General features: G+C 41.4%; 1 protein-coding gene and 1 long non-coding RNA gene across 8 annotated transcripts in view; both read right to left on the reverse strand.

Annotated features, from left to right (window-relative positions):
- LOC145511619 (uncharacterized) overlaps positions 1-17,320 on the reverse strand; it is a 138,082-nt gene that overhangs the window by 77,763 nt on the left and 42,999 nt on the right. For all 7 annotated transcript variants that reach the window (XR_014058002.1, XR_014057997.1, XR_014058000.1 and 4 more), the window contains 2 exons: positions 12,528-12,600; positions 11,483-11,593 (listed from right to left, as the gene is read on the reverse strand). Coding sequence is in view for 2 of the 7 variants with exons in the window: in XM_081505196.1 (XP_081361322.1) it covers positions 11,520-11,593; positions 12,528-12,600 (147 nt within the window). In the remaining 5 variants the exon portion in view is untranslated. The remainder of the gene's footprint in view (positions 1-11,482; positions 11,594-12,527; positions 12,601-17,320) is intronic.
- LOC145511569 (uncharacterized) lies at positions 5,572-8,466 on the reverse strand. The gene is made up of 2 exons (XR_014057961.1): positions 8,382-8,466; positions 5,572-6,651 (listed from the first exon to the last, which is right to left on the reverse strand). It is a non-coding gene; the product is annotated as an uncharacterized LOC145511569 (long non-coding RNA).

The raw sequence follows: 17,320 nt of genomic DNA on the forward strand, positions 1-17,320 counted from the left end.
TGCTGATCAGGCGACTCCTGATTGACTAGATTCCATTTCTGGGAAAGCCAAAACTGTAATTAAGTCAAATTTCAGTTTGATAATGTGGGGCTTAGCATAAGCAACTCCAGTGGGGCCCTTCAGCTTGTTTTTAACAGGTATAACCTCCTGGGGATTCTTAAAAGGAAAAATAATTAACACCTTTACCAACGACCTGGTTCAGCAGAAGCCAAACACCTTAATTCAAGATGGCTAATAGAAGTTAACAAGTGAAATAACAACCCAGTGCATGAATGATATTGTTGCTTGGAATATAGAAGCTGCTTAATAAATATTAAATGAGTTCAAAAATTGACCCCAATGCAGAAAAATCACTTCTGCAGAAAATAGAGCCAAGTTGAACCAATTCAGTCAAAGAGGTCTTACAGAGCTATTAAAGTTGTTTCCTTTATTTGGGGAAAGATTATGACACATCTACTTAGTTCCAACTCACTGCTAATAACTTGCTAATGGTGCTAATGGAGTTCTTAATGATATGGGAAAGACTATGAATGACCTATTTACCAAGTGTTCAGAAACACAGGCATACGTTAAAAATCCATTGTGCTTCTGTTTCTTCTGCATCTCATTTCTGGGATGGTTGCAGACATTTGTGGTTTCTATTTATAAATAGAAGGATACCAGTGGCACAACATGGAAGGGAAACTCCAGGCAGAATTAAGGGATGACCTTGTAAAATGTTAGCAGGCTTCCTGAAACATGTCCCTCGTTAGGCAACATACTTACTGATTCATTCAAGGCGCTCTTAAGCCAAAGGAATATAACAATAAACAAAATACACAAATTGCCTTGTCATCTTAGAGATTATATGCTGGTGGGGGGAAACAGACATGAAAAAAATAAAAAAAGAAACGCCCACAATGATAGATGGTGACAAGTGCTGTGGAGAAAAGAACAGAGGGACAGCACAGAGGGATTTCCAAGTGAGGGTTGGGGGGCTTGCTACTTAAGAATAGAATGGAAAGCAAGGTGAAAAGATAGCTTTCAGAATGGAGGAAATAATAGCAAACAAAACAACTGACAAAGAATTAATCTCCAAAATATAACAGCAGCTCATGCAGCTCAATACCAGAAAAACAAACAACCCAATCAAAAAGTGGGCCAAAGAACTAAACAGACATTTCTCCAAAGAAGTCATACAGATGGCTAATAAACACATGAAAAGATGCTCAACATCACTCATTATTAAAGAAATGTACATCAAAACCACAATGAGGTATCATCTCACGCTGGTCAGAATGGCCATCATCAAAAAGTCTACAAACAATAAATGCTGAAGAGGATGTGGAAAAAAGGGGACCCTCTTACACTGTTGGTAGGAATGCACACTGGTACAGTTTGGAGACTGTACCAGTTTACAGAATGCAAACTGAAACAGTGTGGAGATTCCTTAAAAAACTGGGAATAGAACTGCCATACCAACCAGCAATCCCACTGCTGGATATATGCACTGAGGAAACCAGAACTGAAAGAGACACATGCATCCCATGTTCATCACAGCACTATTTACAAAAGCTAGAATATGGAAGAAACCTAGATGTCCATCGGCAGACAAATGGATAAGGAAGTTGTGGTACATATACACAAAGGAATATTACTCAGCTATAAAAAAGGAATGCATTTGAGTCCGTTCTAACCAGGTGGATGAAACTCTATACAGAGTGAAGTAGGTCAGAAAGAGAAACACAAATACTGTACATTAAGGCATATGTACAGAATTTAGAAAGACAGTAATGACAATCCTATATGCAAGGCAGCAAAAGAGACACAGATGTAAAGAACAGACTTTTAGACTCTGTGGGAGAAGGTGAGGGTGGGATGATTCAAGAGAATAGCATTGAAATGTGTATATTACCATACGTAAAATAGATGACCAGTGCAGGTTATATGCATGAAGCAGGGCACCCAAAGCTGGTGCCCTGGGACAACCCAGAGGGATGGGGTGGGGATAGGATACGGGAGTGGGGGTTCAGGATGGGGGGGCACATGTGTACCTGTGGCTGATTCATGTCAGTGTATGGCAAAAACCATGACACTATTGCGAAGTAATTATCCTTGAATTAAAATAAATTAACTAATTAAAGAAAAAAATAGAATGGTCAAGGATAGCCTCAGTGAGTAAAGACTTTTAAGGAGATGTGAGAACGCAAACAATAGGATTCAGTTACACATATACATGCGTCTATTCTTTTTCAAATTCTATGCTCCAATATACATTAAAAAATACATTTTCAAAAAGAAAACTTCACATTCCTTGTGAAAGATAAAAAACAAGCGAGACAGAATAAGAGACACAGATGCATTGAACAGTCTTATGGACTCTGAGGGAGAAGGTGAGGGTGGGACGTTCTGGGAAAATAGCACTGAAACATGTATATTATCATATGTGAAACAGAACACCATTCCATGTTCGATGCATGTGACAGATGCTCAGGGCTGGGGCGATGGGATGGCCCGGAGGGATGGGATGGGGAGGGAGGTGGGAGGGGGGTTCAGGATGGGGAGCACGTGTGGACCTATGGCTGATTCATGTCAATGTATGGCAAAAACTACTGCAATATTGTAAAGTAAAAAAATAAATAAAAATAATAATTAAAAAAAGAATGCCTATATTGAAGATGCTATTATTCAACAGAAGAAGAAGCTATTAGTTCAAACTTCACTGAATAAGAATTGAGAGGCTTCCTCTCTACAAAACGCCTTCCTTAAAAGACCTGTAGATTTTATAGTATTTCATTTTCCATATTTAATAAATGTCTTTAAAAAATAAAAGTTTAAAGAAAAAAAAAAAACAAAAAACAGTGTAGGTGTTTGAGGAAAGCGCATTCTAGCAAGAACAGCAAGGACAAGGTCCTGAGGCAGGAGCATACCTGTTGTGTTTGAGAGACAGAAATTTCACAGGAGACAATAAATAAGAACTCTTTTGATTTGGAAAAAGAAAATTCCACAGGGGAAGCGGAGTGAGGGAGGGAACAGAGCAGAAAAAGGTGGAGGGAGGAGGACAGGTGGGGTAGGGGGAGAACTCTTATGAGCAACTGGTGTCTTACCAGGATCACCCCGGCAGCTGGATTGAGAGCAGACTGGAGAGTGTCAGGGCCAGAGCAGGAAGAGGAGTCAAGAGCTGTTACCCCACAGAATGGAAGCCACTCTTCCCAACAGCCTTCCCCTGCAAATGTGTCCAGCCTGCTCTCATAAAGTCATCCCATAGTGTGCACATTAATCCCTGCTTGGTAAGAAAATCAAAAAAAAAGAGAGAGAGAGAAAACGGGGCTGGACATGAGGGCTCTCATTTCCAAGGAAATGAGAAATAAATAAATAAAATTGCAATTTGTGTCTTTGATGGGGAAATTGAGTGGACTCAAGTCTCCTTAGGAAGAAAAAAAAAAAGCTTATGCTAGTACGTTAAAAATAACAGTGCAATACAGAGTGTGCTGGAATAATTAGCTTGGAAAAGGGGTTGCCCCAGTGATCTCATTACATTTCCCCAGATGACTTTTCCAAGCAGTGGCAGGTGAGTAATAGGAAACCACTGGATGGTCAGGCACAATGGTCTAGTTTTAAAAAGCTATAATTTAATGTGGAAGTAAATGGCAGAGTCCCCAAACATCAAAAGCAGATGATAGTTAAAGAAAACAACATGTACTCAGGCCCTATAAATGGCTCTCTTGGGATGTACTATCATGCTGTCTGTCCTTCGCTGCAAGCCAAGTCCATGAGCCGCTGGTATCCTTGGATGCCTGCCGAATGCACGTGGGTGAAGGTTCCTGCCTGTTTAAATTGTCCAGCGCCCATTCAGCTTAGATGCAGAAGGTCTGTAGAGCTTTTTCCTACACTGCACTTATGGAAACAATATCCACTGCTTGAAGGTTAATGTTTTGCTGCAGGTCAGTGCTTTTTTCACCCTGCCTGCTGACTTGCATGAACCGAAACAAAAACCAATTACTCTTCAAGATCAAAATCTTCAGTTGCCTCAGGAGCAGTTTTAATTTAGTTTTAGAACTTCCGACCAGCTTTCTCCCTCGCCTCCTGGTGTCAGATGTAGCCAAATTAAAAACATTGCCAAGTAATGGAAAGTTACTTAAATCTTTCTCTTCTGACTGTTTTCTCTTTACAACCATTATGATCATATTCTGGCTGGCCACAGACACATTTCTTTTAAAATGGAATGCCGCTTGGCTTATTTTGAGCTTTTTTTCTCACCCCCTTTATATTGACCTCTATTCCTTTATCTCATTCCCTTGGAAGCCTGAACCTCAGTTCTATAAATACATTAAAAATAAAAACTGATCCCATTTGGAAACAGGTAATATCATTGAATTTATTCTCAGATCACATCATTGCAAACAATTCTGGTTTGCTCTATAACATGCTTAGAATGCAAATGTGACCAGGCTACAACCTCTTGACATCTGTACTGGTCAAAGGGGAGCCCTCACGTTGTGCTATTCCCTCCCCAACCCAGCTGACCAAGACCCCCATGCTGACCCTGCCTGTGCTCCAGGATTGACTGTCTTGCCATCTCTTAGCTGGTGGACTGGATGCCACCCACTTAGTAGCAACAAGCGGTTGTTGTTCAGCTGCTAAGTTGTGTCCAACTCTTTGTGACCCCACGGACTGCAGCACACCAGGCTTCCCTGTCCTTCATTATCACCTGGAGTTTGCTCAAACTTGTGTCCATTGAGTCAATGATGCCAGTCAACCATCTCATCCTCTGTCACCCCTTTCTCCTCCTGCCCTCAATCTTTCCCAATATCAGGGTCTTTTCCAATGAGTCCTCTCTTCACATTAGGCAGCCAAAATATTGGAGCTTCACCTTCAGCATCAGTCCTTCCAAAGTATATTCGGGGTTTGATTTCCTTTAGGATTGCTCTCCTTGCTATCCAAAGGACTCTCAAGAGTCTTCTCCAGCACCACAGCTCAAAAGTATCAGTTCTTCGGCACTCAGCCTTCTTTATGGTCCAACTCTCACGTCCATACATGACTACCAGAAAAACCATAGCTTTGACTAGCTTTGACCTTGGATGGCAAAGTGACGTCTCTACTTTTTAATACAAGCAGTTACTAAATAGGAAGCAGTTCCCTGCCTGTAACTCCATCTAACTCAGCATCTCAGAAACTAGCCCCTGCAGAAAGATGGTCTCTAGCCTCAACTAACATCTCAGTATATTGCCCAAGAATTCCTCTACATGTGTCTACTCATTAACTCAAGTCATTTAATTTCACCTACTGTGTGCAAGGCATTGAGCCAAGCATAGGACAGTTCCATCTTCTGTTCCTCCCTCAGCTATTTCTAACCTACACTGTTCTCCTGGAAGCCCCAGCCCCAACACCTTCCTCATTCCTCTTGGAAGTGACCTAGCTGATTCCAAAGAAGGGCTCCCTGAACTTCCTATCCCATCTTGACATCTACATACATATCAGCCCCTCACCTGCCTTTCCCTCCTTGCTTCCCACCTCAGTGGAAAAGGTATGATCTGGCTTCCGTTAGTTTCCATTTCCTTAGTGGTCTGACTCCACCAACTTTTCTCTCTCTTTTCTACTTTCAATCTCATCCCGCTAGTGGTTCTTTTCCAACAATATTTTTACCTCTTCAGGTCTACCTCAAATTAAAAATTCACCAAAAAAGTGGGTTTTGCCTCTACATCCTTCTCTAGCATTCAGCCTATCTCTGTCTCTCTTTAGCCAAGCTTTCAGAGGAATCTACGCATTCAGTCCCTACTTCATCATCTCAGTGACAACATTAACATAACTGGTTCCCAAATGTCAATCTATGTCCTGGGTTCCTCCATATGTGATCAAGGACTTGCTGGATATACCACCATTTAGATGGCCCAAGGCACCTCAAAAGGCATAAGCCTGAAAACAATCTCATCAACTAGCTAGGACTACAAGAGTTTAGATCCACCTCCACCATTTGCTGGCAGAGTGACTTTGGGTAAGTTATTGAACTATTTGTCTTTTAATTTCCTCCTGCGTGAGCATCGAGAACTATGAAGAATCTGACATGGTACTCTACTTGCAAACTAGCAAGTTAGCCTGCCATACTTTGACAGATGCTGGTAGAATATATGGAACTCCTTGGTCAGAAATAAATGACAGTTTATTGCCGACAACAACTGCAGTAGCCAGAGTATCAGCGTGTTTTATACTGGTTCCTTGAGCCCCAGTTCTGGCAGGGAGATGCAAAAATATGCACGTGCCATGTGCTTACAGGAGAGGAACCTTGAATTTAGGGAAATTGCTCTTTGCTCCAAAAGGAGACAGTATGTCTCCCAAGGCTGCTTGTTTTATGTTCAGTAAAATGTGGGGAATGTTACAGTAGCTACACTGCCAGGTTGTTGTAATAAATGTGTTTTTTAAAAATGCCTTTAAAACAGAGCTAAGTACATATAAAACCACATAGGTTTTTTTATGTAACCTAGGGGCTTTCCTGGTAACTCAGATGGTAAAGAATCTGCTTGCCATGTGGGAGACCTGGGTTCAGTCCCTGGGTTGGGAAGATCCCCTGGAGAAGGGAATGGTTACCCACTTCATTATTCTTGCCTGGTGGATCCCATAAACAGAAGCGCTGAGCAGGCTGCAGTCCACGGGGTCACGAAGAGTCGAACACAACTGAGCAACTAAGCGCACACACACACGTTATTTCATAACCCTGTTTCCCAGTAGCTCACTGGTTGAGGGTGTATGTTACTTATCTCTATGTACCACGTCAATGTCCAGCACTATGTGCTGTATGTGTATACAACAGTGGCATGTCTGCTAAATAATTGGTTGTCAAATATCTGAAGATCTTGAAATACCACGTGTGCTATTTTACATTCCAGGCTATGCTCAATGCTATAATGGTAGAAATCTTAAACACTGACTCATCTTGGGCTTCATGAATAAATTACAATGCTGATTATGAGAGCTGTTAAGTTGACGTGAGTTGTATGGGGGAAAAAAATCACTTAATATCCTGCTTTTCAGAAGATTTCATAATTCCTAAAAGCTTGCTTTAAATATCTGTTCCATGAAAAGGACTATTATCCCTTTAAACAAGTTACAGGTTAATAGGAGCAGTTTCAGACAAAAAAATCGCTTTTGCCCTTACAGTTCATTTGACCAATAGCACAGTAAGTCTCTGATGACCCACAACCAAAAGTCAGTGACTGCGTACATTAACATGAAACTTATCTAGTAAATAAAGGTTAGAGAGTATATTCTTTGTGCCAAGCACTCTCTCAGGCAGCAGGATTATCTCAGGCAGAGGAAAGGGCCATTATCCTTCCTGCCCCAGAGGACTCACATTCAGAAGGGAGGTTAAGCATCAAAAGCTCAAATACAAAACCATCGGGGGAGTTGAATGGAACACCAACAAATAGCATCCCCTTTTCCTGCCCACATTCTGAACAAACCAAGAAGTTAAAGGATCCACATGTGGAGATAAAAACATCATCCTTAAAACTGACGAGGCTAAACCAAGAACCCGGCTTTAGACGAAGGCGCCTCGGTGCCCCTGGAGAGTCATCCACTCAAGTCACAGAAGATGCTGGACCACCACAGGCAGCTGGGGAACACGTGTCCCCTGCAGGCAGGCAGGTCCCGAAAAGGAAGGTGGCAGAAGGGCCGTCTCTGCTGTTCACGGTGCACGTCCTCCTCAGGCTCACCCCTCTGTCAACCCACTTCCATTGCTAGGGATTGTTACAACCCACCCCCAGCAGCACTTCTTGCCTCCCTTTCCTGCTTGTATTTTTCACTAACATTCATCTTCACCATCACCAATGCACTTTTAAAATTTTGGTTATTATCTATCCCTTTCTTATTCCGTACTAGAATGTAAGCTCCATAAGCTGTGGTACACATATACAGTGGAATATTACTCAGGCATCAAAAGGAATAAAACTGGGTCATTTGTAGAGATGTGGATGGACCTAAAGACTCTCATAGAGAATGAAGTTAAGTCAGAAAGAGAAAAATGAATATTGTATATTAACACATATGTGTGGAATCTAGAAAAATGGTATAGATGATCTTGATTGAAAAACAGAAATAAAGACATAGACATGAAAAGCCAATGTATGGACACCGAGAGGGGGAGGGGTTGGATGAATTCAGAGATTAGAACTGGCATATATACACTATTGATAATATGTATAAAACACATAACTAATGAGAACCTCCTGTATAGCTCAGGGAGCTCTTGTAACTACTCTGTGGTGAACTAAATGGGAAGGAAATCCAAAAAAGAAGGGATATATGTATACGTATAGCTGATTCACTCTGCTGTACAGCAGGAACTAACACAACATTATAAAGTTGCTGCTGCTAAGTCGCTTCAGTCGTGTCCGACTCTGTGCGACCCCATAAACAGCAGCCCACCAGGCTCCGCCGTCCCTGGGATTCTCCAGGCAAGAACACTGGAGTGGGTTGCCATTTCCTTCTCCAATGCAGGAAAGGGAAAAGTGAAAGTGAAGCTGCTCAGTCATGTCCGACTCTTAGCGACCCCATGGACTGCAGCTGTACTCAAATAAAAATTAACTTAAAAAAAAAAGAGCAAAACCTTTGACCTTTTTTTTTTAACTGAAGTCTCCTGGCACATACATAAGCACTCAATAAATTTCTATTAAATGACTGAACAAATGATTGAACAAAGGAATGAACTGAATAAATGGGTATCTTCCCAACTATAGCACTTGAGGGGGATTCACACTCACCAGCTAACGGGGTCCATCCTGGGAATGGCCCAGGGGAAGCAGATGCCTACTGGTCTGATTCTGGCACAGAAGTGAAGCGGGGGAGCCTTCCTGAGAGCCACATACACTGAAGGCTTTCAGAGGGACAGCTCTAGCCTGTTCACAAGTGACCCCAAGTCCTGAGCCTCCAAGAGTCTTCACATGCGGAAGACTGTACAGGAACACCAACGGTTTGCTGAGGGCAAGGCCCAGGGCCTGCTGGCCGGCCTGCTGGGTATCGACAACACGGACAAGAAGCTCATTGAGTGGCAATCCCCAAAAGTACATTGTTTTGCTAAAATTTTACTTTCATTTTACGTTCGAGGGATTTGCTAACAAAAGAAACCACTCGTTACACGCATAAACAATTTCAATTTTCTTATAGAAGATTATTTGACTTAATTTCATAGACAAAAGTAACAGCATATGTATCACCAAATTGGGTCGACCTACATCCAGACTTGAACAGCTCTGGGAAGTCCCTCATGAACAGCAATCTGGAGTCCCAATTGAGAAAGGGTCCCAGGTGGTGTACCCACCCCATCCGTGAGACTTCAAATCGCAGTTTAGGGGGCTTTCCCCCCACCTCCCGCTTAAAATCCCAGGTTGCAAACTGATAGCATCATCAGTTTGTGTGCAAAAATGCAGCTCTGGTTTTACTTAAACCTTTTTACAATGCTGTTTGTTTTGCCTTGTGAGTCATAGGATTTCATTAGACCCCAGGGAGTTGGCCAGACCCTCAGGGCTCAAAAATTCCAAGACCCACTGCCTTTCTCATCTATTGTGTCACCTGAGTTTCTGTGCTTGAGGGCAGGCAGGAATCCAGGCAGTGTCCAGGCAGATCAGAAGCAGGTCTCAGTCCTGCTCTCCTGCTTCTGAAGCCTGAGCAAGACTTCCTCCATTTTAATTTCCCTAACATAGATGGAGCAGAGAAATGTTATAATTCTCATTTATGGAGAGAAATCTTGACTGGTTTAGAATCATATAGCCATAGGATGTTAAAAAGTGGGAAGAGCTTATAGATTGGGGGATTTTACCATTTTGGGGTTCCAGAGCTCTATGTCTGGTGAACCATATTAACCCCTTCTGAGGCAAATGCTTTCAAGCGTTATTTTAAAAAAATAGAATTACAAAGAAACCTATTACACTAAAATATAGCTACCAAAATATTTTTAAAACTTGGTGATAGTTGTACAACTGTGTGGATGTAATTAATGCCACTGAATTATACATTTTAAAAATGGTTAAAGTGGCAGATTATATATTTTTACAATAATAACAAAATATTTACAGTTTGTAATAGAATAATATATATTAAAAACCAAGACCTAGTCACAAGTCTCATAACTACTGTCAGTCTAAAGCGGAAGAGAGTAGATATTTGGAGACATCTCCCCGGTGGTGCTAGTTATAAAGAACCTGCCTGCCAATGCAAGAGACATAAGAGACGCGGGTTCGATCCCTGGAGAAGGATATGGCAACCCACTCCAGTATTCATGCCTGGAGAATCCCCGTGGACAGAGGAGGCTCGTGGGTTACAGTCCATAGGGTCGCAAAGAGTCAGACACGACTGAAGCGACTGCGCACACAACTACTACCAGAATGAAATGAAAATATCTGATTTCTGTACTCAATATTACATAGGAACCTATAAGGGAAAAGCATCCGAAAAAGAATTTTATATAACTGAATCACTGTGTGCTACACCTGAAACTTGTACAATATTGTAAATCAACTATATTTCAATAAAAAATTTTAGAAAAAAAATCTGTGATTTCTATTGATAGGAAACTCTCAAACACTGCTAAGAAAACTGTGGTTTGTGGCCTGTATTTGTAATTTAAGGAAATATTGAATTTCAGTTAGTAGCCAGTGAAGAAAGAGATAATCATGATCTCCCATTACAGAACATCTTTCTCTGCCTGTTCCTTTTGGAGACGGGAGGTCTCAGATAGGTGGATATCTGAGAAGTCTAAGATGAAAAGTCTAAGAAAGTCTCAACCCCCAGGCCCCTGACTCCCACACAAAGCACACAATGTCAGAGAAAACTCAGTGCCAGAGAAGGATCTCAAGTACTCGGATATATCATTTTACTTGTCCAGGAATGAGTCAAGTAAATGGGAATTCAGCTATCTCCATCTTCTCTGAGGACCATCTTCCCTCAACAAACGTTCTGCATATTGATTCTACTATTGAGACCTAGTACATATTTTTAGGGGTTTCCCTGCTGGCTCAGATAGGAAACAATCTGCCTGCAATGCAGGAGACCAGGGTTCTATCCCTGAGTAGAGAAGACCCCCTGGAGAAGAGAATGACTACCCACTCCAGTATTCTTGCCTGGAGAATCCCATGGATAGAGGAGCCTGGCGGGCTACAGTCCATGGGGTCACAAAGAGTCAGACATGACTGAGTGACTAACACACACACACATATTTTTAATCTCTGCATTTGAGATTAAAATCTGTAAAATGAGACCAGTAACTACTTACCACACTGGGTTGTTAGGATTATGTGAAATAATATATTTAAACCTTGGTCACAGTACTTCGCAAGTTGTTTAAGATAAATAAATAATGCTTACTAAAATATTTCATGGTTCCTTAACCCTCAATTCTTTTTTAATGTCCACAGGTAATCTGTCAATGCAGTGTGAGAGTTAAATGTCTTGGGACTCTGTAAAAAACGACTGGTTAAATTTAGAGATATGTTTTCTGTCTTTCCAGACCTACTTTAACATCCAGACTGCTGTCGCCAGCCTCCACAGCTTCACTCCTCTGCAGCGCGAGCTGTCACAAAGTCTTGAAAGCCCTCCTTTGGAGTCTCTCCAGGCCTTCCTGAGTCTGGTGAGACAAAGAACACCTGTGCAGGTAGGCAACCTGTGCAGGTAGGCATGGCCTCTCTGCCCTCAGCCAAGGAGCACACACTTGATAGACGTTTTCTAACTTCCCGATTCTTCAGGTCTGAGCGTAAGTGTCGGGCAAAGTAAACATATGTATATCCTTCAAAATATTTTGTGTAAATATTTAGTGTATTAAGCTGAAAATTCTGCTGAATTCACAGGGGGGAAAAAAACACAACTACTCTAAATGAAGGCTCTTTGACGATAATTTTCTGTGAAGGGGAGAAAGAGTAGATGCTGGAAAGCGGGGCTGGGTGGGGGCTATGGGATACACGAGGAGGCTGAAAGGGACCCAAGGATCCAGGTAATGGGTGGAGCCTTTGGTGGGAACTCGGGAGACTCGATGTCTTTGTGGCAGCCACTGGGCAGGGGGGCCCCATGCCCCTTTCTTTTCACACTCTGCTCTTTTCCCCCTCGACGCCGCCTCTCATCTTCTGTCCCCCCCACCTCTAATCTGTTCCCTCCCCAGGATCACCTACACAAGTTGCAGGGCCCAGTACAAAATGAAAATGTGAGGTCCCTTGTTCAAAAATCATTTAAAAAAAGTTTAGGATGGCCAAAGCAAAACTTAAAGTAAACCTTCTGTGTGTGCTGGGGGCCTGTGCCACAAGGCGGGGGTCACACACCCACACAGCCAGCCCCCAATTCTCTGCTGGTGCCACATGCCTCCCCCAGCTTTCTCTCCAAGGTGACCCCCTCCCTGGCCCCACCCCACGCAGATGTTAGGACCATAGACTCCCTCACCCCTCAGGCTGCAAAGGACCCCAGAGGCCAGCCCCTTCACTTACAGCCCAGGAGACCAAGGGGGTGGCTAAGGGGCAACCACAAGGACATGCCGGGTGGACCACGGCCCCCAGCTCTCCCCACTCACTCACCTGGCTGCCCGCTTCTCTCACCACCAGTCATCCGGGGGTTCCTTTTGTCTCTCATGCCCGAGTCTACTGAAAGCTGTAAAGGGAAAAGAAGAGGGAGAACAAAGCTCAGAACAGCCCCAAATAATCAGCAAATCAAAATACTGAAACTGTTTCCCCTTAAGGTGAGATCAAGCGTTGCATAGCCTAGGAAACATAACCTCGTAAAAATGGGAAGGAAAAAGAAAAGACATGCTGATTTCAGGTCTTACAAAACTTGCTTGGTCAACCAGTATTTGCCAAGAATTATTGCAGGTTTTAATACCATAACAGTAAAGAAGGCAAAGCTCCTGATCTCAAGAGTCCCAGGAGGCAGTCAGATCAGTAAGCTACAACCCCTCCTCAAAAAATGAACTTGAAAAAAAGGCAGGTTATTAAGCTGTGTACATCTATTACACTAACTTTGTTTTTTAAAATATTAAAATAAAATTTACTTAAATGGTCCCTTAGAAGTGGTTCTGTTTGCTGATGAAGTTATTCATTTTATTTTTTCTTATAATTCAATGTAGTTTTCATGCTTTATTATATTTATAATACGTATTACATTTATAAGACAAAAAATTGAATGTTTTTACCTTTGACAGTGTATAGAATTTCTATGACTCTACTCCCAGATGAAGTGATTTTAAATATGAATAAACATAATCATCACCATAGTATTTATCATAATGAAAAATTAAGGACGTTTTGCTCAACAACTTCCCTGGAGAGTTCTTGAACGACCTGGGAATGTTGCTACTACAACTTAGAGATGGTGCCACTAGGTGACAGCAGTGAGTCTCTGACGTGTGAGTCCAACTTCAAGGCTAGCTTGCAAAGCCTTCAGAGCCCAATGCTGGTGGAACGCTCATTGAAATTCTTTCTCAAAATGAAATTACAGTGTTACTCCCCAAAAGCAATTAACCTAGGAATCCCACTTGTAGGAATACATTATTAAAATAATGGAATAAATGAATAAAGATGTATGTATACAATAGCAAAAGTGAAACCGCCTAAATTGTCCACTCATGGAAGATTGAGTACATACATTGTGACACTTTATTAATGATGAAGTTCTATATTGACAGAGAAGGAGGCCCATTAAATATAGTTTTTAATTGAAAAGAAAGCAGACTATCCAATGCTGATAAGGAAGATAATTTGCTATAAGGATCAAAAGCCTCTAGCGTCAGATGGTCAGTGATCAAATACCAACCACACCAGCTGTGTGAATCTGAGCACATTTCTTAACCTGCCTGAGCATGATTTACAAAATAGGAATGATATTACTACCTCACCAGGTTGTTGTGAGGATTAAATGCAGTATTACAAGGAAAACCCAACAAGAACATTTTGCATATACTAAGCTCTCAGCAGGTCTTAGCTACCATTGTGATAGCAACTGTCAGTATGATACTATTGTCCTTTTCTTTTTTAATTATTATTTTGTTTCTGACTGTGCTGGATCTTCATTGTGACACACAGGCTTCTCTAGTTGCAGCACTCAAGGCTTAGTTGCTCCATGGTATGTGTGATCTTAACTCCCTGACCAGATAGCTAACCTACTTCCCCTGAATCGGAAGATGGACTCAACCACTGGCCCATCAGGAAAGTCCCACGGCTGTTTTTTTAAATATCCAAAATATCTATATATGGACACATGCCTTTTCCAGGAGGATACATATCAAAATGTTACATTGATTATATTGACAATATCGGGGTGGTGAGATTACAGGTGATATTTTAATTGAAGCTCCTAGTAATTTGGAGGAAAACTCCCGATGATGGCTCTATATGCTAAAATACATGGAGATCTGGAACTATATCTTCCACTCTGGTTTCCAGGAAAAAATATTTTTTCAATTTCTTATTTAATAACAACAACAAAAAATCACAGTTTTAAAACAAAGTCTACAACATATCTAATAATTTTCCCTTTTACTTTCTTTTTAAATTTGATTCCACCTCTCACCACACCAGAGCTTGGTTTGAATGTTTCTGTATATCCACCCTTAATTCTAACTTGTCATCAGGATCTTCCCCAGCCCAGGTTAGTCCAAAGCTGGGGTCAGCAGTGCTTTCCGCTCCGGGCTGGCTCAGCTGGTTTTCCCCCACCCCCGCTACAACCCGCCCTTCCTCCAGGTGCACTAAAGAGGGTTCTTTCCCTTCTGTTCCTACTTCCTCTTCCTCCCACTGGCCCCAAACCATTTCTTGTTAGAGAAAACCGCATTCGGCTCTTAGGTTCCCTCCAGTCACACTGTTTCTCTGGAGTTTTTTTTCTTTTTCTGTTTTTTGTTTGTTTGAACACCATTTCCCATTTAGTTCCTTTGAGCGACAGAAAGGGGTGAACGAGGATGAGATGGTTGGATGGCATCACTGACTCAATGGACATGAGTTAGTGCAAACTCAGGGAGATAGTAAAGGACAGGGAAGCCTGGTGTGCTGCAGTTCTGAGGTTGCAAAGAGTCGGACAAGACTGAGCGATTGAACAACAAGATAAAAAGAAGAGGTCCTCTCCTCTTCCACCGGCCACCCTTCCCTCAAAACCCCTTCTTCCTTTTTGTCTGTCCCTCTGTATTCTTTGTCCCAGTGAAGAAACATTCCTCAGCTCCCTCCCCTTGGGTTTTCTCTTTAAAACCTTGCCAACTCCTCCAGAAACAAAGATTAATGTGTCAAAATCCTGACATGCATAGGGAATTTTTTTTAGAGAATTAACATCAAATTAAACTGTTTTTCATTACTGTAATTCATGGCATTAGCTTTAGCTGCACCCCACTCAATTGCCAACATAGACTTGCTACTGGTTATGGAGTTATCTCAATTAGCTTTTCTACCTATGCCCTCATTCTCAATACAAAGAACAAATGAATGGCCTTCAAATAGTAACCTCTACATTTGCACCTTTGGAAGTAGAAGTCAGTGAATTCTCAGCAAAACTAAAGTTGGCTCCATCTGCTGATGTTGAGAATATGATATAGATACTGGTTCTGGCATAAGGCAATTTTTTGCATTGCCTTAGTGATTAAAATGATGGAAGAAACTGTTAGTACAATTTTTTAAAGTGAAGCCACCAAGTTTAATTCATATAAGTGTATATTGCAGGTAAGATAATGGTACGATTTTGTAAGGATAAAATACAGTAAATGAAAATAACTTCTACTCACGCAAAGAACTCACAGCTTGACACAACTTTTATAATGTTTAATAAGAGTTGCATATAATATAATTTCATTGATAAAAATCCTAGAATGTAAATCATTAATAATAATAGCTTCTGATTTTACTCTAAATCAACTTAGCAATTTAGACTTTAAAATAATTTAAATTAGTTTTTATAGTATTTTATGCTTAACTCAAAAATTTCTTTTTAATCAAAACAAAGATGACTCTGAGGATTTATTCATTTATCAAACATTAACTGGGAACTTATGACTAGCATAGTGTGTGGAGCAAAGTTGGGGAGGGGTGGACTACAAACACGGGCGACAGTTTCCACTTGCAAGGAGTTTGTCATCTACTTGGCAAAACACACACATAAAGTAACTCATGGGAAATTTTGAGAGCAACAAAATAATCAAGTGAAACAATATTTGGAGCTTACATGTTTTTTAAGACTTTGAGGTGCCAGATAAAGTGCAAGACCCCCAGTTAAAATTTTAATTTTATAAATAACAAAGAATTCTTAGTGTAAACATGTCCCATGTTAAAAGGAAGGGGGAAAAAGTATTCATTATTTATCTGAAATTCACGTTAACTGGGCATCTTGTTTTATTATTTTCTAAATCTGACAACTCTACATTTGAGGTTATATAGGGAACAGAAAGGATCCTAACAGAGTGGAGTAGGTCAGACAAGCTTCCTGGAGAATGTGAGTTTTAAGCCAACTGCTGATGAAAGCAGTGGATGGAAACAGAAGACGTTCCAAGCGTGGGAAGCAAGTGTCCAGGGCACTGAAATCGAGACGAGCAAGTAATTCCTGGTTAGGATGGCAACCAGATTAGCTTAGCAGGAGGAAGATTTTCAGGAGGACAAGAGAGCTGAGAACTGCTGATGTAAGTTCACTTCAGTTCAGTCGCTCAGTCATGTCCAACTCTTTGCCACCCCATGAACTGCAGCACTCCAGGCCTCCCTGTCCATCACCAGCTCCCGGAGCTCCCTCAAACTCATGTCCATTGAGTCAGTGATGCCATCCAACCATTTCATCCTCTGTCGTCCCCTTCTCCTCCTGCCTTCAGTCTTTCCCAGCATTAGAGTCTTTTTCAAGGAGTCAGTTCTTCACATCAGGTGGCCAAAGTATTGGAGCTTCAGCTTCAGCATCAGTCCTTCCAATGAATATTCAGGACTGATCTCCTTTAGGATGGACTGGTTTGATCTCCTTGCAGTCAAAGGGACTCTCAAGAGTCTTCTCCATCACCACAGTTCAAAAGTGTCAATTCTTTGGCACTCATCTTTCTTTATGGTCCAACTCTCACATCCATACATGACTAGGGAAAAACCATAACTTTGACTAGATGAATCTTTATTGGCAAAGTAATGTCTCTGCTTTTTAATATGTTGTCTAGGTTTGTCATTGCTTTTCTTCCAAGGAGCAAACATCTTTTAATTTCATTCCTGCAGTCACCATCTGCAATGATTTTGGAGCCCAAGAAAATAAAATCTGTCATTGTTTCCATTGTTTCCCAGTCTATTTTCCATGAAGTGATGGGACTGGATACCACGATCTTAGTTTTTTTAGCTGATGTAAGTAATCACACTTAACTTGATTTCTTTCTATGGAG

This window comes from Giraffa tippelskirchi, chromosome 6 (assembly GCF_054371585.1).
Source record: "Giraffa tippelskirchi isolate mGirTip1 chromosome 6, T2T-mGirTip1v1.2.pri, whole genome shotgun sequence".
Taxonomy (NCBI): Eukaryota; Metazoa; Chordata; class Mammalia; order Artiodactyla; family Giraffidae; genus Giraffa; species Giraffa tippelskirchi.